Raw genomic sequence first — 23,476 nt, 5'->3', positions numbered from 1 at the left:
CTCACATCTCCCTCAGAGACAGACATATCTACTGTTGTTCTTGCATTGCTCTGTTTTGCTTCCATCTTTGTACAAAGATGTGATTCGTACGTATGTGCACATTGTTAGAAAGTAACATGAAGCAGCAGTATGTAAAAAGATGTCTTCAAACCTGGCTCAGCAATATAGAGAAGCTCACTTCTCAGGATCAGTTATGGTGTTTGGCTGACTGACTTCATCTGTACATTCATTAACGACAATATGCAAACAGCACTGACTCACACAGTAAAGAGTCAGCTCCTTCCACACCATGTGTTTTAGGCAGAGTTGCCATTTTTTGTTCACTTCATTTTTACACAGAATCCTGATGATGTTGCCAGATTGCTGCATTTCAGTATCTTCTGGGTTGTATTCCCTTATTTTTTTAGACCTGGTTCGTGGTGATTTTTAATTCTTGGCCATAGTGTAATTACATTTCCTGTCTAGTGTGAACTAGCAAAACACCACTAAAGCTTTTTAAGAGATATTGCCCCTTTAATTTAAACTGTCTGGTGGTTTTTCTTTAATTAATTGCTTCCTGTTTCCTCATGGGTCAAGACATACCTGAACTCATCTATCATTAGACAGTTCCTGGTTCTTTGCTAGGTAGTTTAATTCCCACTTTGAACCAGAAACTGCTAATTCTTTTTATTTTTATATTTTTATTTTTTATTAGTACAATTTTAGTTCTGCAATTGTGGTTGGAGGGGCCCTACAAATTATAAATAATGTGCAACTGCTCTGGCTGCAAAGAAGAGGGCAGAAAGAGACTGGCAGGTCAGAGAGGTCAGGTTTGATGGGCTGAGTTGCAAGGGCAGAGGTAATGTCAACTTTGAGGGTGAAGGAGTTTATAGGAATCAGGGAGCTCACAGTGAAGGCGGGGAGCTATGTTCTGGGTAGCTAAGCTATCGCTTAGCAGGTTCCTCCTGCAGTGCCCTCAGCTTCCAAACCAGCTTCACATCTACTTTAAGGCTCCTCTGGTCTGTGCCTGCCTGTGCTTGATAAGGCACAAAATGACTGGAATTTGATGGAAGCAGCAAGAAGCCTCCCATCATTTGGGCACCACAGGAACTCCCCTTGCTCTAGATCTGTGGCAATCGTCACCTCATCCACCAAGTGCTTCTGCGCATCTTTGTGCAGAATAATTGCTCTGGTCACAGCATCTCTGCAGTGAGACTATAATCTTAGGCTACCATTATCATGGTATAGGGACAGGTACTGCGGGATGTTAATGAGCATATAGGGGAATATTAAGTGCCGTGTAGAACCATAATTATAATTGCATTTCCAGAGAAATGTTTCTGCAGTGAAAGGGCTCTAGCAAGGAAAGGGCTATTATTGACTTTGTGCAGCATTTTACCAAATGTGGTGGTGGTAATGATGATGATGATGATGATGATGATAATAATAATAATCCTTATCAGGAGACACAATAAATTAAGAATATAAAAGAGCCCCGTGGGATCAAACCAAAGATTCAGCTACCTCAGCATTCTGTTTCCCATGCCAAGCAGATGCCTCCTTGCTAAATCACCCAGTTGTTGGTTGGTTTGTGAAAGATGCTAACTGAAGCTAGGAGACAGGGATTTAACCAAGAATACCAAGTGGCTCTGAGGTCGTGCTGGAATTTCAGTCACTAAAGCTCTGAAATGCAAATACTTGCTTTGCAATTTAATGTAGTGCTGCTTACATTGGAGGTTCTCTGAAGGAGGGAATTCTGACACAGGATCTGAGATAGGCATTGATGGAAAGTAAGCTTTTTCAGTAGCCGATGTGGGGGAAAGCATTGCATAGGAAGTGCGCCGCCTAGTCCGTCGTGCGATTTCACGTTCATTGTACAACAGTTGATCATCTTTTAATAAAACAAGGACTTGCTTAGCCTTCTCCCTCACATGATAACCTGTTGAAAAAGATTAAAGAAATGATTTATTTATTTTTAATGTACAGTTTAGTGTAATGCTGACTAGCTCTGTTGTAGAACTCTATAGATACAGAAGATGCGGAAATGTGTAATGATGGCATGAAGCTCTTGATACCTAGGATAATGAGCTGGACAAATATTCAACAGTTGGTATACATTGGTACATATGTCTATATATTGCAAGTATTGTTTAAACTAAGACATTATTCATAATCATATCAGAGCCCTTGTCCTCATTCAGAAAAAAATATAAATATATTTTCAATGAAACAAATGTTTTAATATCTGTTTATTTATTTTTAACCATCTATTATTTTAAATTGACCATGCATGTGGAAATAAATACCAAAACACATATGCAAAGTCACTTTACAGTACAGCCCTGGGTACATCTACTCATAAGGACGTCCCATTTTGTTGAATGGAACTTAGCCCCATGCAAGTGGATATAGGGGTGGCAAGAAATTCAGAATTAGATGGAAGCAACAAATATGTCCCAACAAGTTTTCACGCCCTGCCCAAGCTTTTAAAGATGAGGTGTAACATGCTTGTTTATAAGACCTGCTCTTCTTGCAGTAATGTCTGGATTGTAAATGCATGCTCCTTCAGGTTGGGTGTGTTCCCATTTGCAAAGGTAGTGCCTGGTTCTAGACAACAAGACTGCACCTTCCTGTTCAGTTAGCACTGCCTCTAATTCCACCTCCAAGCCCTCCGCATCCCAGCTCTGCCATCCAATGCAGCAGAAGTCAGAGTGGAGAGGGGAAATTCCCCTTCCTTGAACCCATCTTCCCAATATAAAGCCCCCACCCACCCACCCTTTATTCCTCTTCCTGAGTCTCTGTCTGGCAATCCAAACCCAATCTTGACTGCTGCAGAGCTCGTGACAGATGCCATTACAGCTCAAGCAGACCTGCTTCTGCTGACTTGGCATGGTGCTTGCAGTCCAGAGGGGATGCAAACTTGACACATGATAGCCTATGTATTGCATCTATCGTATGGCTGTCCAAATATTGCAAATTATATTTTAGCCAATTTGTGGGTACACTTTACCATAGTTTGTGACTTGACCTACTGCATAGATTTATATCATTTAAACTCTGCTGCAAAGAAAGATTGTTTTTCAGTTGAAATAGCTATTCGCTAGGTATCACTAACATCATGATTTATGTATCAGTTCCAAGTCTTATCAATCTGAAGCTAAACAGCCATTGTGTCTTGCAAAATAATGAAATTATTTATTATCAAGTCGCTCTATCACTCATGTAAATAGGTGATGAAACAATACAATAACTTTGCTTCAGTATTTCAAAAGCCATGCTGAAATTCTCCTTCAATATACAATTTTCTCATACTGGAGAACACATAAATAAAAATAATTGGCACATCTGAATCATTAAAGCACAAATTAGGTTTGTCACAGTTGGAATTTGTTTACATGCATCATATAAGGTTGTAATTCATCTGACAGCAGATATTCAAAGAAAGACTCAGAGTTGATGGACTGTTTGCTTCATCTACCAGCTGCTGATATTCTCAGCAAGTGCTGTTAATAATTTAATACATTTACTAGTGCAATACTTTAATTATTCATGGCACTAACAGTTTTTCTAGCATTACTGGATTCATATATGAATTTACATAATTTTATTTTAATTTAACATGTCACCTATTTAATCCATCCTGCTTGATGCCTGGCCAAAAAAAAATGTTAGCATCTATATTCTTTTTCAAGCAATGGATGCTTCAATAATATTTATCCTTATATCACATTTTGTACAAAGGGCCTCATATCATCTAGGATCTCCTCCGTGAGTCAGTTTTGATCTCCTATTCCAACTTTTGGTAATGTTCAAGCATTACCAAATATGCAGTGGCATTTCTGATCTCTTATTACCCTGTGCTTCAAATGGAGAAGAGTGACTCTGAATCAGCAATGTGTGCTGATACTGAGCTATGGCTTCTGCCCATGTCTAAAGCGTCATAGCTTTTTAATCCCTCAGCAATTTGATGAATATGTCAATCACTTGGAGACCTTCAAATACAAGGTGACACATAAGGTCATAATAAAACATAATAGTATCTTCTATGTTCCCAACCGCCAACACCACACATATACACAGACCACAACTTTATTTTAAGGGAGTTCTGAAAGTACTTGGGTAGTTTTACCTTGATCCTTTCCTGCTTCATCTAAATGATGGAAGTCCTTCAACACCTGGATATTAAAGAAGGCCTCTTGACAATTCTGAATGACTTTCTTTGATCCATTCTTGAGGAGATAATCCAAAAGTGTGAGAGACTTGTACACATGCCTCCAGTTCTTTCCATGGTCGTTCAACCTATGCCATATCATGCTCATAATCTCAGTAAGAGAGACGGCATTAAAAGTCAAGTCACTTATCTCTAACATCAGAGAACTGGAGGGGCCCCAGGGGTCATTAGATGTTGCTTCTCTGACTTTTACCTCGGCTTCAGAATAATTCTTCACAAAGTTCTTTACATGCCTCCTGAGTGCCATGAATGCAGTGAATGGTTCCTTGGTTTAAAAAAAGGAAGAGAAATGCTGGGAGTTATTTCCTGTGATGTCACTCTCTTTCTCCATTCTCCTGTGCAGTAAACTACTAAGATTCTGAAAACAGAAGAGCAGGAAGGAGATTGTATGAGAACAGGCAAGTGTTTTGAGAGAAAAGGAGTAGGTACAAAGAACTCCGAGCTGTCACTTCCTTAAAGAGACACTCTGCCAGAGCTCACCCAGAATATTTTGCTGCTTTATTATCATTATTATTATTATTATTATTATTATTATTATTATTATTTGAATTTATATACCACACTATACCTGGAGGTCTCAGGGTGGTTCACAGAATAAAATCAAAATATATAACCACAAAATACATAATCAATATTAAAACAACAACCCAATAACCCCCCACCACCACAAACAAAAAACATTTTAAAAGGGCATAGGATGCCAATCAAATCAACCAAAGGCCTGGTTAAAAAGGAACATTTTTGCCTGTTGCCTAAAGGTGTATAATGAAGGTGCCAGGTGAACTTCCCTGGGGAGACCATTCCACAGACAGGTAGCCACTGCAGAGAATGCCCGTTCTAATGTTGCCACCCTCCGGACCTCTCCAGGAGGCACATGAAAAAGGGCCCCGGAAGCAGGGGCGTAGGAAGGGGGAGCGGTTGGGGCAGTCCACCACAGGTGTCATCCAAGAGGGGGGTGGTAAAATCTCCCCGGGCGGATCGCCGCCACGCCAATCGCCCCCCTGGGCGGATCGCCACGCCCCCGGGGGCACACCATGTGCACCACTCCAGGTGCCCAAGCGGCTAGCTCCACTGCTGCCCAGAAGATGACCTCAGGATCCAGGTAGGTTCATATGGAAAGAGGCGGTCCTTGAGGTATTGCGGTCCTGGGCCGTTTAAGGCTTTATAGGTCAAAACCAGCACTTAGAATGGGGCCCATAAACTAATTGGTAACCAGTGCAGTCGGACCAGGATCAATGTAATATGTTCAAACCGTCTTGCTCTGGTGAGCAGCCTTGCCACTGAATTCTGCGCTAGCTGAAGTTTCCAAACTGTCTTCAGAGGCAGCCCTATGTATAACGCATTGCAGTAATCTAACCTTGAGGTTACCAGAGCATAGACAACAGTAGTTAGGCTATCCCCATCCAGATAGGCATGTAGCTGGACCACCAGTCAAAGCTGATGGAAGGCACCCAGGGCCACTGAGGCCACTTCAGCCTTGAGCGAGAGCAAAGGATCCAAGAGAATCCCCAAGCTATGAACCTGCTCCTTCAGAGGAAGTGTAACCCCATCAACAGCAGGTGATCTCCCACCCATCCATTCTAGGGAACCACCCACTAACAGTGCCTCAGTCTTATCTGGACTGAGGTGTAGCAGCAAATGACACTCAGGCTGTGCTCCCAGTTGTGGTGCATAATACCTAAGGCTGGTCGGGTTATGTTGCCACCCAAGGCAGAAAATCTCACAAGTGCCTTTCCCCCACTCAAACAGTAAAAATACAACAACAGTAAAGTAAATAGCTAACCATTTTTTGCTATTTTGTGACATTCTAAATCAGCTATCCGAGGCAGCTGCTTCAGCCTCCCTCACAGTAGGGCTAACCCTTGGGACCTGAAAGACAGACAGAAATACAGGTGGAGAAAGCACCCTGTGGATTATTTTGTCTACTGTGCAGCAGTAAAAGACAAATAGCATCTCTCAAGAAAAAAGTGTTAATACAGAATAGGCTACTTACTGTAGATGAGGTTGATAGAATAGATAATACAAAATAATTATATCATTTCTCAGTAATCAGAAATCACCAATACTGTGATTATACAGTGGTACCTCGGTTTATGAACACAATTGGTTCCGGAAGTCTGTTCATAAACTGAAGCGTTGATAAACTGAAGCGAACTTTCTCATTGAAAGTAATGGAAAGTGGATTAATCCGTTCCAGACGGTCCGCGGAGTAACCGTTCATAAACTGAAGCGAACTTTTCCATTGAAAGTAATGGAAAGTGGATTAATCCGTTCCAGACGGGTCCGTGAAGTACTTAAACTGAAGCGTTCATAAACTGAAACATGGGTGTAATTGGTTCCGGAAGTCTGTTCATAAACAGAAGCGTTCATAAACTGAAGCGAACTTTCCCATTAAAAGTAATGGAAAGTGAATTAATCCGTTCCAGATGGGTCCGCTGCGTTCATAAACCGAAAATTCATAAACCGAGGTGTTCATAAACCGAGGTTCCACTGTATTTGAAAACTTGAGAAAAACAATAATGAATATCTTTAGTAATCTGTAAAAGGGAAAGACACTACAGGGATGATATAATAATAATAATTTATTATTTATACCTTGCCCATCTGGCTGGGATGATGCTAATTCTAGTTCCAACTAGGATTCCTTGACATTAATTTAATAATGTTGGTCTATCAGAACAAAACCTTTATGTTGCTTATTGTCCCTATCTGTATGTTAATAACAAAAGCTTACCTTCTGAGCAAAGAACTGTGTGAACTAAAGTTGTGCAAATTTAAAATATTATTGCAACTTGTATTATTTAGTTTGGATAAGAGAGCACCCAAAACAGAAAGGGTCCATTAAAAGTTTGCTTTTCCTGATCCTACAAACCACAGGATTATGGACATGCTCCTTCCTCCCCTCTTTCTCATAGACTTGCTCCTCCTTTTCCCAGTTTGTGCAACCACACTTTGCCGCAATGACCAAAATATGGGTTAGCACTAGCCAGGATCAGTTCCAAATACTGGTTTGCAAACCTATTTCAAATCATGGTTTTGGAGACAATTTATGATTAACACTCACCCACAGATGAGGATTCTGACACGAAAGGAAAACAGGAAAGGTACATCAAGCATATTCATTGTGCAGCTTTCACCATATACTAAAGACAGATCTCTTTACCCAGGACTTTGACAGTTAAGGTGTTTTGTTTTGTGGGAGGAGGGAACATACTTTGCAGCACATTCTCAATGGTTTGGCAGATCAGAATAATCATGTCTGAAATAAAACAAGACAGTGCAAAACAACTCTGCTCTATGTTAGGGAAATTATTAATCTGCACAGTAGGTTCTGCTGCATCAGAATAATTCATGGGGGCTACTCTGACTCCATGTAAGCAACACACACACACACACACACACACACAGAGAGAGAGAGAGAGAGAGAGAGAGAGAGAGAGAACATTTAAGATCATGGGCATGGCCAAACTGGGCCCTCCAGATATGTTTTGGGACTACAACTCCCATCAACACTAGCTAACAGGACCAGCGATCAGGGATGATTGTAGTCCCAAAACATCTGGAGGGCCAAGTTTGGCCATGCCTGCTAGGAGTTCTGTTGATCCTGATCTCTCATCACCAAAGCAGAAATGTAGGACCTTTTTATGCATCTGCAGAAAGTGAACTAAGCATTTCTTGTCATCTAACATCCTGAGTGGCTCTAAAATTAAGAGGAAATGAAAAAAGGAAAACCAAAGCCCATTTCCGTTTGCTAAACTGTGGAACAGTGTTGATTAGCTTGACTCTGTTGGGTTTCACAGCTGGCACTAGCAACTAGGAGTGCATTTACGTTGCTGCAGTGAGGGCATAAAAAGAGTATGCAGCCTCTGAAGAGTATAAATCCTTGTGAATTGCTAGTTCACAGCTTTTATGAAATGTTCCTCCATCTCCCTTCCCTTCTTTTCATTAGTTGGCATCAGGGTGGGTAGGTCTCTGTGCAATTCCTGACTGAGTCACCAGAAAATATTGTCACAAACATGTATCAAATTGATTTCAAGCTCTGACATGCGCCCAGCCTCAGCCAGAGATACAATCTATAATCACATTTTACATGCGCAAATGGCAAAATATTAAAATTCATGACAAATGTGTTGTTTGTTTTTCATCTCTCATACTAGTGTATCCTAACAGCGTTATCCTTTCTGACCACTATTATAAGTTTCAATTAAGTGTGTTTTAAATCCAAGGCTAAGTAGGAATTTGAAGTAAAAATGTTACCTTATTAATTTTCCAAAAAATACAGAAGGATAATTATGCCTTTGATCACAGAATACACAACCTCAAGTAAGCTAGATGGAAAATGTAGTGTTTTAATTAAGATTTGTTGGAAACGAAAAACAAAGATGCTAAGATGCTAAGACGCAGGAGAGAAAGGAATCTTTATTAGATGGGTACTATACATTCTACCACTTGCCATTTCTCCTTGTTTGCACTTCAAATGCAGCTGATTTTATCTGCATTGCTCATGCAGAGAAAATTTTCATTTTATAATGTGTTTCAATGAATCTATTAAAAATTTCAATCAAATGATTTGTTCTTTGGTTTGTATGTGTCACTCTATCCTTTCAGGCAGAGATGCACTGTGACATTGGTTATCCAGCAGCAAATATTGATCTGTTTTTTCACAAGCCAAAGATAACTCTGTTGGAATCATAACTTGCTACAAAGTGTTGTGTATTGAGTCAAAGGATTTTATCTCTGTATTATTATTGTCTGTATTTGCATTAGGATAAAGTAACTGCCTTTTGGTTCCAGAGGGTACAGCTACTATTGGTTCATTTAAGCTGCTGTATTTGGATCCTCTGTCTTATTGGTTCCCTCCAAAAGGCAGCACTGTGATTGCCTGATATTGTTCCCTCCAAAATGTATCCCCTTCTAGCTAGTTCCCTGTCCCTATAAATGTAGCCTTCCTGCCCTCACAGTCAGTCTTGTTCACTTTAATAAAGAGCTGTTACTAGAGAACTGTCTCCAGCATGTTTTGTCAAGAGAGCTGAAATCACAAACCCCACGTCATAACAACTGGCGACGAAGGTGGGATCCGGAATGCTGAGGAGCGGTTAAACACAACCCTGCCTCAGAGTCCGGATTGCAGCTGAGAACAAGACTCACTGGCCAGCTGAGAAGACGACCCTGCCCGCTAGGACAATGGAGAGTCCAAGGGTATTGGAGCCCTTCCAGCCATCAGAGCCCCACACCTGGGAAGACTACGTCGAACGCTTCGAGTTCTTCGCAGTGGCTCAAGGGATCACCGATGCCAGCAAAAGAAGGGCCACATTCCTGAGCTACTGTGGGCCCGAGACCTTCAAGCTAGCCAAGGCATTACTTGCTCCAGCGAAGCTGAGTGAGACATCTCTCCAAGATATTCTTGCCTGCCTAACAAGCCACTTGGCGCCTACTGAGACCAAGATGGCCCGGCGGATGGAGTTCCATAAGAGGCAGCAGCATGCTGGGGAGTCTGTATCCGCATTTCTGGCTGAACTCCGGAAGCTCGCTCAGCACTGCGGCTTCCAAAATCTGGAAGAGGCTCTCCTGGATCGGTTTATTGGTGGTCTGAGCAGCAAGAAAGCCAGAAGACGCATCGTGGCTAAAGAAGAGGTTACCCTTGCTTCAGCCTTGAAGGAGGCCACCGCCACGGAGAATTATGAAAGAGAGGAGCTTGATGCCAGTCGCAAGGCCACTAAGCCACAGATAGAAGTTGCGCATGCCATGGACGAGCTAGAGGCTACTCCGAGCCAGAGCCCAGTCCGTGGGGTCGAGTTGGTGCGTCAGGCCTGCACAGTGCACAAAGATCACCGAGGCAGTTGCCCAGGTTGTGGCGGAAACCATGAGCGGAAGAGTTGTCGTTTCAGGGATGCTATGTGCCGGATGTGCGGGAAGACAGGTCACATCGCCAGGGTCTGTAGATCGGCGGCGTCGGGAGCAACAGGAGCACCTAGACTGGAGCATCGCAGACCGCCCACAGCAACTCATTTTCGAAAGGACTGCCACTACATAACGGAGATCAACGGGAGGGCCGTGCAGTTTCCAGCGCAAGGCAAGGCACACGTCAAGGTGAAGATTGAGGGTCAGCAGTGCGACATGGAGGTGGACTCTGGATCTGCATTCACCATTGTGTCGGACCAGACCGCGAAGACATTCTTCCCCAGGGGTAAGTTGCCCCCTCTGGAGCCCTTCCCGGCAACCTTGCAGTCGTACTCAGCAGGCCGCATCCATGTTATGGGAATGTGTGCCGTGAGAGTACAGTTCCGGGACAAACAGGCTGTACTCAAACTGGTGATTGCGAAGGGCAGTCGCCCCAGTCTCCTGGGCACTGACTGGTTCCCCGCCCTGGGACTGAGTATCTCAGGGCTTAATTCAATCCAAACCTGCCCTGAGATGAGCGAGGCATTATGCAAGGAATTTGCTGGTCTCTTTAATGGAAAACTGGGTTGTTATAAAGGGCCCCCAGTTGACTTCGAGTTGGACCCTGGGGTGGCCCCAATCCGACTCAAACCAAGGCGAGTGCCATTTGCACTGCAACCCAAGATCGAGGCAGAGCTGGATAAATTGGTCAAGCAGGGAGTTCTCTCACCCGTGGACTCTGCTAAGTGGGAGACTCCAATCGTCACGCCCCTTAAAGCAAATGGGGAAGTCAGGATATGTGCAGATTACAAATGTACTATCAATAAGGCACTCAGGGGAAACTCATACCCCATTCCAGTCGTATCACATCTGTTGGCTAAACTGGCTGGGGGCAAGGTGTTCGCCAAAATTGACCTGGCACAAGCTTACCAACAGCTGCCAGTAACCCCACAATCAGCGGAAGCACAGACTATTGTCACACATAAAGGGGCGTTCAGAGTTAACAGATTACAGTTCGGAGTTTGTGTGGCCCCAGGGATTTTTCAAGGGCTCATGGAACGCCTGTTAAGGGGTCTGCCGGGGGTCTTGCCATTTTTTGATGACATTTTGATTGCTGGAAAAGACCCACAGGAACTGGTTGCGCGTGTCCGTGCAGTGTTACTCAAGTTCAAGGAGGTGGGGTTGCAACTGAAAAAAGAAAAATGCAGTTTTGGGGTGCCAACTGTGGATTTCTTGGGGTTTAAAATTGATGCATCAGGCATCCACCCCACAGATGCTAAGATTAAGGCCATCATCGAGGCACCACGACCACAGAACAAGACGGAGTTGCAGTCATTCCTGGGACTTATTAACTTTTACCATTCATTCTTACCCCAGAAAGCTTCGGTAGCTGAACCATTACATAGACTTTTGCAGAAAAAGAATGTGTGGCGATGGGGGCGGGAGCAGCAGAAGGCTTTTGACTCCTTGCGAGAAATGCTGAGTAGCAGGAGCGTCCTTGCTCATTATGATGAGTCGAAGCCACTGGTCCTGGCATGTGATGCCTCTCAATACGGCCTGGGGGCTGTGCTGAGTCATAGGGAACCGGATGGGTCGGAAAAGCCCATCTCTTTCTATTCCCGTACGTTGTCACCCACGGAGCGCAACTATGCTCAAATTGATAAAGAGGCACTAGCAATTGTGTCAGGAATCAAAAGGTTCTATGATTATTTGTACGGTCGCCATTTCTCCATTGAAACGGACCACAAACCACTGTTAGGGTTGTTCAACCCAAACAAACAAACGCCACAAATTCTCTCCCCCAGAATGTTGCGTTGGTCAATATTCCTGAATGGGTTCCAGTACACCTTGACCCATGTGCCGGGGAAACAGTTGTGCCACGCTGATGCGCTGAGTCGATTGCCCCTTCCTGGCGGGAGCAATGAGGATCCTGCTCCGGCGGAGCACATTATGATGCTAGAAACACTTCCGGGGGCTCCTGTAACAGCTACTGATATAGCTGAGGAAACGAGGAAAGATGCTGTTCTCTCCCGTGTGCTCACTTGGGTGGGGAGGGGGTGGCCAGGTGGTCCGCATGAAGAAAAATTCAGGCCTTATGCGACAAGGCAGCACGAATTGTCCATGCATAAGGGTTGTCTCCTATGGGGAGATAGGGTGATCATCCCAGCACCACTGAGAAACAGGGTTCTTGAGACGCTTCACATGGGACACCCGGGAATGGTCAGGATGAAGTCGCTAGCCCGATGTTATGTGTGGTGGCCTGGAATGGATCAGAACATAGAACAATGGGTACGAACATGCAAGGCATGCCAAGAGGTGCGGCCAGAAGTGGCCAGAGCACCAGTCCACTGGTGGGAGCAGTCCAGGACTCCCTGGAGCCGGCTGCACATAGATTTTGCTGGGCCATTCCAAGGGAAGGTCTTTTTGGTTATCGTTGATGCATATTCCAAATGGTTAGAAGTGGCGATGGTCCCTAGCATGGCATCAGCTGCCGTAATCAAGGTGTTGAGGCAGCTGTTTGCAACCCACGGGTTACCTGAGACCATTGTATCAGATAATGGGGCAGCTTTTGTATCCCAAGAATTCAAGGCATTCTTGGCTGATAACTTCATAAGAGGGGTCACATCCGCGCCCTTTCACCCATCCTCCAATGGGCAGGCTGAGCGCATGGTAAGAACAGCCAAAGAATCCATTGCGCGCTTAATGGAGGGTAACTGGTCGGCTCGCATTGCGCGAATGTTATTTTTGCAGCATGCGACGCCGTGTACTGCGACGGGCAAGTCGCCAGCTGAGCTGCTCTTAGGTAGAAGACTGGTAACGGTGCTGGATTATGTCCACCCAGATAAAATGCCAAACCGTAATTCAAGAGCAACCCCCCAGGCTGAGACTGACACAACAAGGTATCTCGCCCCTGAAGATCTGGTCTGGGTGAGGAACTATTCACGAGGTCCGCGGTGGGTGGCCGGTGTGATCACCCGGGCTAGTGGACCTGTGTCCTATTATGTGACCTTGGAAAATGGGCAAGTTTGGAAGAGACATATAGATCAGCTGAGGCGCCGGGCGCTCAGCAGGGAGGAGTCAGATAATTCATCCCTGGCTAATGATGCACAGCTGCGAGACCAGAGTGAAGATGGCCCAGAGGTGCAGTCACCAGGGGCTTCAGCAAATGAACCAGGGTCTGCTAGTCCTCAGGATGACGAGGTACAGGTAGGGGACCCTGAGATGTCTGGGACTCCATCTGTTCCTGACGAAACCCCTATAGCAGCCCCTCCACCACAGGTAACACCCAATCCAGAACCTGCAACACCTGTTGTCAGGAGATCAAGTAGAAGTTGTAGGACCCCACAGTACCTGAGGGATTACGTCTGCTGTGCTCACTAGGGGGGAGGGGTGTTGTGTATTGAGTCAAAGGATTTTATCTCTGTATTATTATTGTCTGTATTTGCATTAGGATAAAGTAACTGCCTTTTGGTTCCAGAGGGTACAGCTACTATTGGTTCATTTAAGCTGCTGTATTTGGATCCTCTGTCTTATTGGTTCCCTCCAAAAGGCAGCACTGTGATTGCCTGATATTGTTCCCTCCAAAATGTATCCCCTTCTAGCTAGTTCCCTGTCCCTATAAATGTAGCCTTCCTGCCCTCACAGTCAGTCTTGTTCACTTTAATAAAGAGCTGTTACTAGAGAACTGTCTCCAGCATGTTTTGTCAAGAGAGCTGAAATCACAAACCCCACGTCATAACACAAAGGAACAGTTGACCCTACTGCCTTTTTTGTGAGTCAATCCCAGCCTGTTTTGATTTTTATGAGACTACTTCTATAATTTGTTTTTACAGTGCTCTACTGACCAACAAATGTAAGTCAATATATAGCATAATATTGTTAACACAGTTGTTTGGCAGCAGCATTCCAGGAGGCAGTAAAATTCAACCAATACACTACAATAAAATCAATTAAAAATAAAAAGAAGTATAAATAGCAGTTGCAAATCCACAAGAAATTATCTGGGGAAAATTTTACCTTCACCCCAAATACTTGCCAGCACACTAAAGCCTTAACTGAGCTCATGAAAACCAAAATCAGGTAAGTTTGTCTAACTTTTCTAGAAACAAAGCTTCATAAACTGGTTCACTTTGTAGAAAGGCCCTCTATGCATGCTCTGAGGCACACTACTCAAGGTGTCAACATATTAGGAGATGGCAATCATTTTAACATCCCACACTCCTGGGTACATTTTTTCACATGACAAAAGATAAAACCTATTACACACAGAATGTTTTTTATAGTTTCAATCCTCAGTACTGTATATAAAACATATTTGTTATATTATCACATGGATTATCTTATGCTACTTATATTAGATATTATATTAGTCTTTTAGCTGATTTTTGTTTCAGCTGGGTGGAGTAAAAATGCTATAAATCCAACATAAATAGGACAGTTTGTTTTTAGGAGGCCACACAGACAAAATATATAGGGTAGGGACACCCCCCCCAAAAAAAGAGAGTACAAATTGGGTTCCAAAAGGGAAATATTCCACTCTCTGCTGAGCTTTCTCCAAACTACCAATCACAGCCCCATACAGAGTATTTTTCCTCACAAATTTTGTCCTACCTGGCAGAACAACTCAGCTGTGACAGTTAAGACATTTCCCCCATGTATTTGAAACTGCCATCAGTCATTTGCAGAGCCCACCCACTCCTACTCACCTTCCAATCAGAACGTTGATTCTAAAGCCCCTCCCATTTCCTTGATTGCCATTTAGAGATTGGTTGGTCCACAGCTTCTGTCACTTGTCCTAGGCCCTACCTTCTACAATTCCCAATGGCTGACAGCTAGCATTTCCAGCAGCAAACATTCACCCAGTTTGGTAAGAACTGTGCAGTTTCCTTCCCAGGCAGAAAATAAGGAACAACTTGTGTGCCCAGCTGTGCAGCCTGCTAATCACTGGCTAGCCTTTATAACAAGTGTACTGTGCTGATTTTTAAAATGAAAGATTGTTTGAAAGACCTAGGCCTAGGTGTCTAGTTCACTCCTCCGGTTTGAGATTTGGTGTGAACTGACAAATGTATTTGCATGAGTATCTCCTACTAACAAAGATTAAACTGCATCTAATTTGTTAGGATAGGAAATTGATTTATGCAGCACTGGATAAAGATTTGGTTTTGATTCTATCATTTGGGAATTGAAACTGGTGGTGTTTGCCTTTCTCCACCTGGACGGTCACAGCTGGCCAAGTTTGGGCCAGATGTTAGATCTGTACATGACGTAACAAATATGAATCTAACCACATGTCAGTTACTAGAAACATGGGAACATGCATATCTAGTATTTGAAACTCCCTATCTAGGATTCCTTGTAGGCTTTTGGATACTAGGCCAAGTCAGCCCTGTGTTGGAAATTTCCTGATTAGCTTCACCTTGTTGCTTCTGAAATGATTAATATTGATGCTACAAAGATTATGCTGATATTATTGACTCTACTAGGATTAATGCTGCCGCTGATTAGCCTTTGGAGAGTGTTTTTTAAAATAATTTTAGTGTGTTGTTATATATATAACTTCAATCTTAGTTAAAAGACAGATTTAAAATAAAGAAATATGAGGAGTAGCTGAGGAGCTACATAACTAGCAACCAGATGCAATCATGCATCTGCCTTGACATTGTCCATTGTTTGCACTGATAAATATGTGTACACAACTTTCCCAGCAGCACTGTGATTTATTAATCAGAATGTCAAATCACAACCTAGAGAGATATTCCTGTTTCGGGATTCTGACAGCTCCATCTCATACTGTACTATCTGCTGTTCCACATTTAGGTTGACTTTCCTACCATGCTCCCACCAGAAGGTGGGATTGTTTGCTATGAAACATGTATCACATTGACAAACATGTCAACAGAGATATTCTTTCAAAAGTATGAAATCTATGGTGATTTTTTTAAGGCAACGTTATCCCAAATGTATAGGCACGCCTATGATAATCAAATATGTCAAATTACCAGTGTGTGTGGATGCAGCCTTAATTTTAAGCATCCGGTATATAGCTCAGAAAATAAATCTAGAAGCCACAATTCAGCAGAAATTTGGGTTCACAAAAAATTTGATTTCATGCTTTTAGATATGTTGTAAGCCGCCCAGAGTGGCTGGGGAAACCCAGCCAGATGGGTGGAGTATAAATAATAAAATTTATTATTATTATTATTATTATTATTATTATTATTATTGAGAACATAAGGAGATCCCTGGTGGAGCAAACTGAGGGTCCATCTAGTAGTATAATATTATGTGCACAGTGGCCCATGGGAAGCCCACAAGCAGGGTGTGAGCACTACAGAACTATCCTCACTTATGTTCCTAAACATTAGTAATGGTGGCCATTACTAAAACTCATGGTAGCAAATTCTATCATTTAAGTGTGGGTTGCCAAATTAAATATGACACTATATTGCATTAATGCAATTAATGTTTCTAGGTTTTGACCCTTTGGGAGGCCTAACCCTTTCCTCACATATTTAAATCCCAATGAAAATCATCCCTCATCCCATCCTTTCCACTGAAATGGCTATTATTCCTAGGAGGGAAATGCAATGCTATTGCCAATTCAATGTAGCAAATAGCATTCTTCAGTCCCTAGAGAACAAACTACTAGATATTACACAGGAGATGCACAAATAGTTTCCCAACACTGGTGATTGCCAGTAGTAACAACCAGTGACTTTGATTTGGAACAAATGGCCTTCCAAATGGTATTGGACTACTGTTCCCATGACCCTGACCGTTGGCATGTTGGCTGGGGCTAATGGGAATTGTGGTGCAACAACAGCTGGTGGTTCCCTGGCTTAGACAGAGATCATAGATATTCACATCGGATAGATTTTTCAAGAGCTTTTAGCCATGATAGCTAAATGGAACTTCTGTGTTCAAAGGCAATGTGTTTCTTAATATTAGGGGTTCCCCCCCAAGCAAGGAGCTCACCCACCACTTGCCCCCCCCCCAGTTTCTGAACTCTTGTCATGAATATATGCTGTTCTTCTTCACCCATCTAGAAAGATACTTTGCCCCCGTTTCCACCCCCCTGCCCAAATTTCCCCATTATGCCACTGATTATTTCCCATGCTCTGTGATGTTATAAAATAAGAGGAAATCCAAATATACCAGAGATGTGGCAATCCCATGCAGAGGAAATTTCTCAGCTTCACGGAGCTGCAAAACCATACATCACTTGACAGTGAGAAAAAATAATGAGAACCACAGCAGTTAAGTAGCTCTTAGCCAACACCCAGCTTTCCGAGTTGTCACATCTGAGTTCCTCCATGGCTTGTGATTGTGGTTTCCTTCTTAATTGTGTGATTGGCTGAACCTCCTTGAGAGTGGGTAAAGAAGGGGGGAGTTGTAAGTGGTGAAAGCCTGGTGTGTCAGTGAATGGCTTTGAAAAAATTTATACTTTGAGTCTAGTCTGAAGGAGAGAGTGGGGCTGGTCATGTGTCATGGAACTCCATAATAGTTTTACTTCATAAGTTCTGCAAGGACGAGATCTAGTAAAGAGGAGCAAGTCACCTATCTTTTCCAGCCCAATCTGCTATCAGAGGTATGTGGTTAATGTTTGCTTATGGTTAATGAACATTAGGCAGAATAAGTAAGACCTGCAATAAAGGGCTGCAATACATAGTGGTCCTGCCGAGTGGTCTAGCCAGTAGGAATGGGGGAAAGATTCAAATAGCATAACCTACATAATTCACACTTTCCAAAATAATACGGTATGTGGACCAAAATATCCTTCAAAATTTGCACTTTTCTGAATTTTGTACTGCAGTTATCCAGTCAAGCAACATGTACAAAATGCATATACTAGGGTAAAGTGTGCATAAAAATGAAGATACTGGTGAAAACGACATACAAAAATACAATATATTACAAAAATGTTTATGTAATGCAAAATTGCATACAGTTGTGTAAGTTAGGCCAGTGTTTCTCAACCTTTTTTGGGCCACGGCACACTTGTTCCGTGAAAAAAATCACGAGGCACACCACCATTAAAAAAGTTTTAAAAATTAATTCTGTGCCGCCCTATATTAACTATAATTATGACTGTAAGAAACACTTGCCAATTGCTGTGTTGGTTGCAATCTCCTGTAATAAGGCTTCACAAGCCGTCCGGTGGGTTAGTGCTGTTTGCACTGAGCTTTGGGAAAGAGGAGGAGAAATATTGCTTTCCGGCAGGTCAGTGTCAGGCATGTGACAATGCAAATCGCCCTTCTCGTCACCGCACGTCGCGGCACACCAGCCAGCGTCTCGCGGCACACTAGTGTGCCGCGGAACAGCGGTTGAGAAACGCTGAGTTAGGCTACATTCATGTTGAAATGCTGATGAATTTTCATGAGGTCTTTAAAAAAAATACAAACTGATATGGAAATGTGGAGAATTGAACTTAAGATTGGATAAATGAGAAACTGATATATATTGAAAATGACAGATTTGTCCAGCTCTATTAGCCAGCCATGTTTTATTTTAGGATATTCCATTCCATTCTGCCTCTCCCACCAAAGTTTCTTTCTTCCCCACCACCTGCATTCCCTGGGTGCTGAACGTGCTCAGTCCTCACTGGGATGTGTTTTTTTGGTGGCGGGGGTCCCCCTGGGTTTACATTTCCAAACAATTCCTGCCCCCACTTCTGCAAACCTTGGGGTTTGCATGTTTATAGCTGCCTATTGTGTTCATTTTGGCTACATTCCTGTCATAATTCCACATATGAGTGCACTGTTAGGGTTGAAGCAGATGTGAAACTTGTCACATAGCTTACCACTGCAAAGTTAGCTTTTATTTAACAAATAGCTGGTGTTAGGGCAGGGTGTGTGTGTGTGTGTGTGTGTGTGTGTGTGTGTGTGTGTGTGTGTGTGTACCATGACCCAGATGAGGACTATGAGTTGAGAGATTGGGGGGGGGGAATGTAACTCTTTGCCGCTTCCACAGTCCTAATTAGAATCCTCCCCCCACCCCCAGCAGCTGCTATGCTGCAAATGAGAGCTTCCACTTGTTGCAGACAGGTGCAAAGGCTCCTGATTCAGACTGAGACTATGGTGGTGCAAGGGTTAAAACCCCACTCCCCACACAGTCTCAATCTGACACCCACCACTACTGCCAGTTGAACCTAAAAACTAAACCAGCAGCCAGTCCATGAGCTGCTGTTTTGTCAAATAAAATAAAGACAGACACAGCACAAGGGCAAGCTATTGATTCAGCCCTTAGGGCAGGCTTCCCCAAACTTCGGCCCTCCAGATGTTTTGGACTACAATTCCCATCATCCCTGACCACTGGTCCTGTTAGCTAGGGATCATGACAATTGTAGGCCAAAACATCTGGAGGGCCGCAGTTTGGGGGTGCCTGCCTTAGGGTATAGGCAGAATTACTTCAAGCCATGGGCAGGAAAATACATAGAACAAAGTTGGGCAATGTAGAAGAGAATCCAGCTTCAAACCAGCGCAAAGTAACTTTAGCCCTGGAAAGCTTTTCAGCTGTACATGTGGGGATAGTTTGGTCTGGGTCATAAATTGACCAAATGTCTTGTGTTTGCACTTAGCGCAAAGGGAAGACAAATGGGCTGTTGAGACTTGGTCCCCAAACAAACATAATTAGTTCTTCAAAAGTCATTCTTACGGTCTTCTCAAATTTCAAAGTACATTATATCTAAGGGGGCAACTGCACCAGGATGCGGCATGGTGTGAAAGTAGGTTGGGTGGCTAACCTGTGGCTCTCCAGCCAACATAGCCAATGGTCAGGGATGATGGGGTGTGTGGTGTAGTTCAGAAATATCTAGAAGGCCACAGGTTAGCCATGGCTGTAGCAGAGTATCTGCTGTGCAGAAACTTCATTCTAATCACCCACCCTGCCCTGCTGTATTCTGCTGGTTTTGCACAGTATGAGAAGTTGGTTTGTTTTTGTTTTTATCTTCCCTTGTACAACAAACTGTTGCTCTTTCAATGGGAGAGTTGTTCAAAGCAGATGAGGGGATCACTGTTATGTTTATAGTTCATCCCTTGTTGTACTTTGAACGGCTTTTTTCAGCTTGTTGGATTGGCTGGAATGATTCCTGCATTGCATGGGAGTGGACTAGATTCCCGTTGGGGTGCCTTCCACCTTTACTGTTCTATGATTCTAAGTGAGATGAAAGACACACAATGTCATTTTTACACACTAGTGTGATATTCCCAATATTATGCATTATTGGAATGGAAATAACAGTTTGTGGTAGATTAGAGCTCCTTCAAATGGCCCACCTTCCTGACTACATTCTCTTCACTCTTTTATTTTTATTTTTAACGGAAAAAATATTGGGGGAATGTGATTTTATTTTCCTATGTATTTTTATTTTTGCTGCTCTTCTTATTTAACTTCTCGAATCACCCGGTGGATCACTCTGTTGCTTGTGTTCCATCTCTTTTTCCTGGTCTCCATTATCTTCAATTGGTTCGATTTACAGTTCTGGGGTGTTGCTATTTTTTGACAGAGTAAATTCAATCCTCTCCCATTCAGACCATTTTCTCCTTGTGGCAATGGGGCCATCCCAGAAAGTAGCTCGCTGACTTAAGAGGCAGCAGAGTGCCATCAAACACAGGAAGCTGTAGCCAAAGCCCCATGATCCACCTGGAATAAAAAGGTCTGACGCAGTGTCAACTGCATGAGATTCCCATTCAGGCATTAATTTTCTCTTACTGCCTTCAAAAATGCAATCTTCGGTGTAGGTAATTGCTAAAAGATGGCCTCGGTAATGCCAAGAACTTTGGTTGTTCACTATTATTAGCTCCCATCAAATCTGCAGGGTACTAAATTGTTAGACCTGTTGTGATTATTGCTACTTCTCGCCTTCCTCCTCCTGGGCTTTCTTGGAGTTTAAAATGTTGCTCCCCCTTGTAGTAACCCAACTTTGACTGGCAGTGCAGGTAATCATTCACCTGACTAGATGCCAACAAATGAGCTCACAGATGGCTTTAAGTCAGGAGTCCCCAACCTTTTGGGGCCTGCCAGGCACATTTGGAAATTGGTTGAGGGAATCGTGAAATACCTATTTTGCAGAAGAAAATCAAGCAAAACTCAGAAGACACATACACCCTAAAGAAACAGACAAAACAACTATTGGCCCCAACGAATAAAACACAGACAAAAGCAGTCAACATCCCCCAAAACAGGCACACTCATCAAATAACAACAACAACAACAACAACCTATTTAATTTTTAAAATGGGATGGGCAGGTGCTAAGGGGAGGGCAGTGCTTAAGGGCACTGTTGTTATTATTATTTGAATTTATATACCACCATATACCCAGAGGTTCACAGAACAAAATCAAAATATAAAACCACAAAATATATAATGCACACAGGTGCCACATTGGGGACCCCAACCTTAAAAGCCTGCCTCTTCCAGTCACTCAACAACACACCCCTTTATTTAGCATTGTTTATTTTGCATTTTCCCAAAGCCATTTAGAATTTAAATTACTTTAAAAAATGATACAAAATCAAAACAATATAGGAACAATTTTTTTAATCATTGCTTGTGATTTGGTGTATTTTTCAGGAGCTCCCTGGCTTGGTCTTCTCTTCCCTGGTAATAGTTCATGTAATTCCAGCAAGGGGAAGAAGGAAGGCTTTATTACTCCTGCTTTAATTGCCCATGAGTCCTGTAAACTTGCACTCTCATTATTGTGATCCATTAGCTTTGGTGGATTAGAGTGAATAAATAAGCTGAATGTTGTTATCCTTCAGATGTGCTTGTTGAGGCATTATTAAGAAGTGATATGACACAGTCGTAGAGCAGAGGTTCTCAAATGTTTTTCTCTGAGCCACGCTTCCAAAATAAAAATTTGCTTGCTCAACACCCAAATTTTTTATTGATAAATACACTGGAAAAGAAAAAGAAGCAACTCCTAGCAATGCTTGATTTATAACATAGAACACAACTACTTTGTAATATGATCAGGGGACAACCAGAAAGTATAAAACAATGCAGCTACATAAGAACATGAATCATTTCCAAAATATAATTATAAACAAGCCTTTTACATACTATATGTGCTTTAAGTTGTATTATACAAACTCAATGAGAGGTGTGAGCTTGCTTTGCTGGGTAATCTCATTTATATTAGGTCTAATTTGAGAAAAATTCATCTCCTCGATAACACAAAGCCTTTCTCTTTTCTGATCTTGAAAACCCCTGTTCACAACAGTATGTCATTAAGAACTGTACAAGTAGCCAGTACTCTTGAAGAGAGGCATGGATACTGTTTCTGGTTGTATATCCAAAACGAGTTTACCGTAGTCACTAGAGCAGGCTGCTTCAACCTTGGCCCTCCAGATGTTTTTGGCCTACAACTCCCATGATCCCTAGCTAGCAGGACCAGTGGTCAGGGATGATGGGAATTGTAGTCTCAAAACATCTGGAGGGCTGAGGTTGAGGAAGCCTGCACTAGAGGCTTAACTTGGGCTGCAATTGACTTCTAGCTGTTGTGGCCATTCGTTGATGAAGATCAGATCGTTCCATATTCTGCAAATATACTATACTATACTATACTATACTATACTATACTATACTATACTATACTATACTATACTATACTATACTACAGTGAAATGTTTAAATATTTCTTTGGTTGTCCTTGAATCTTCCTGTCACACTAGTCATCCTCTCCTGCCACACCCTTTGAGAACCACTGTCGTTCAGCAAAAACGCTTGAGCATAAGTTCCAGTCGATTTCAAACTACCAGATAGTGCTGCTGTTGCTGTTTATACATGTGCTACATATGTTGGCATCTTTCAAAACCAATCTGATATTATATGACCTTCTGACTTGACAAAGGGATGGGGAAACTTTGGAAACTGGCCTTTGGGGGAGTGGTGCTCCCAGGAGACTTGCATTCTGCTTCCAGCCTCGCTTGGGTGGCTTCCCCCCCCCCCGGGACCTTGCTCTTACTTTGCATGCCCTTAAATAAATAAATAAATAAATAAATGCCCAGTAGCACCTTACAGGCCAACTAAGTTTGTTCCGGGTATAAGCTTTTGCGTGCATGCACACTTCTTTACGAAAGCTTATATCCAGAACTAACTTAGTTGGTCTCTAAGGTGCTACTGGACTATTTATTTTATTTATTTCGACTGCGTCAGACCAACACGGCTACCTACCTGAATCTTTGCATGCCCTTCCCTTTTAATCTGCTCTCCCATCTTCCACACCCTAGCCATAACTGGGTCCTCTGATAACAAGGAGGTGTTCTTCTCCTTTGCCCTTTCTCCTTTGCAGTGGTAAATGGCTTTCAGCCTTCAGGATATTAACCCTGCAGTATAAGAAAAGATGTGTGGCCTTATTCAAATGCTTCTAGCACTGATGTCTGGC

General features: G+C 42.8%; 2 protein-coding genes across 2 annotated transcripts in view; one reads left to right on the top strand and one right to left on the bottom strand.

Moving 5' to 3' along the window:
• ENTHD1 (ENTH domain containing 1) overlaps positions 1-4,457 on the bottom strand; it is a 29,547-nt gene extending 25,090 nt beyond the window's left edge. The window contains 2 exon segments of the mRNA XM_035127810.1: positions 1,709-1,918; positions 4,109-4,457. Coding sequence (XP_034983701.1) covers positions 1,709-1,918; positions 4,109-4,457 — 559 coding nt within the window.
• Positions 4,458-17,527: 13,070 nt separating this feature from the next.
• GRAP2 (GRB2 related adaptor protein 2) overlaps positions 17,528-23,476 on the top strand; it is a 55,475-nt gene continuing 49,526 nt past the window's right edge. Inside the window, exon 1 of the mRNA XM_035128253.2 lies at positions 17,528-17,678. The gene's annotated coding sequence lies outside the window, so the exon portion shown is untranslated. The remainder of the gene's footprint in view (positions 17,679-23,476) is intronic.

Source organism: Zootoca vivipara, chromosome 10, assembly GCF_963506605.1.
Source record: "Zootoca vivipara chromosome 10, rZooViv1.1, whole genome shotgun sequence".
NCBI lineage: Eukaryota > Metazoa > Chordata > Lepidosauria > Squamata > Lacertidae > Zootoca > Zootoca vivipara.
The sequence above is the reverse complement of the archived record's forward strand: the minus strand, read 5'-3'. Positions and strand labels throughout refer to the sequence as shown.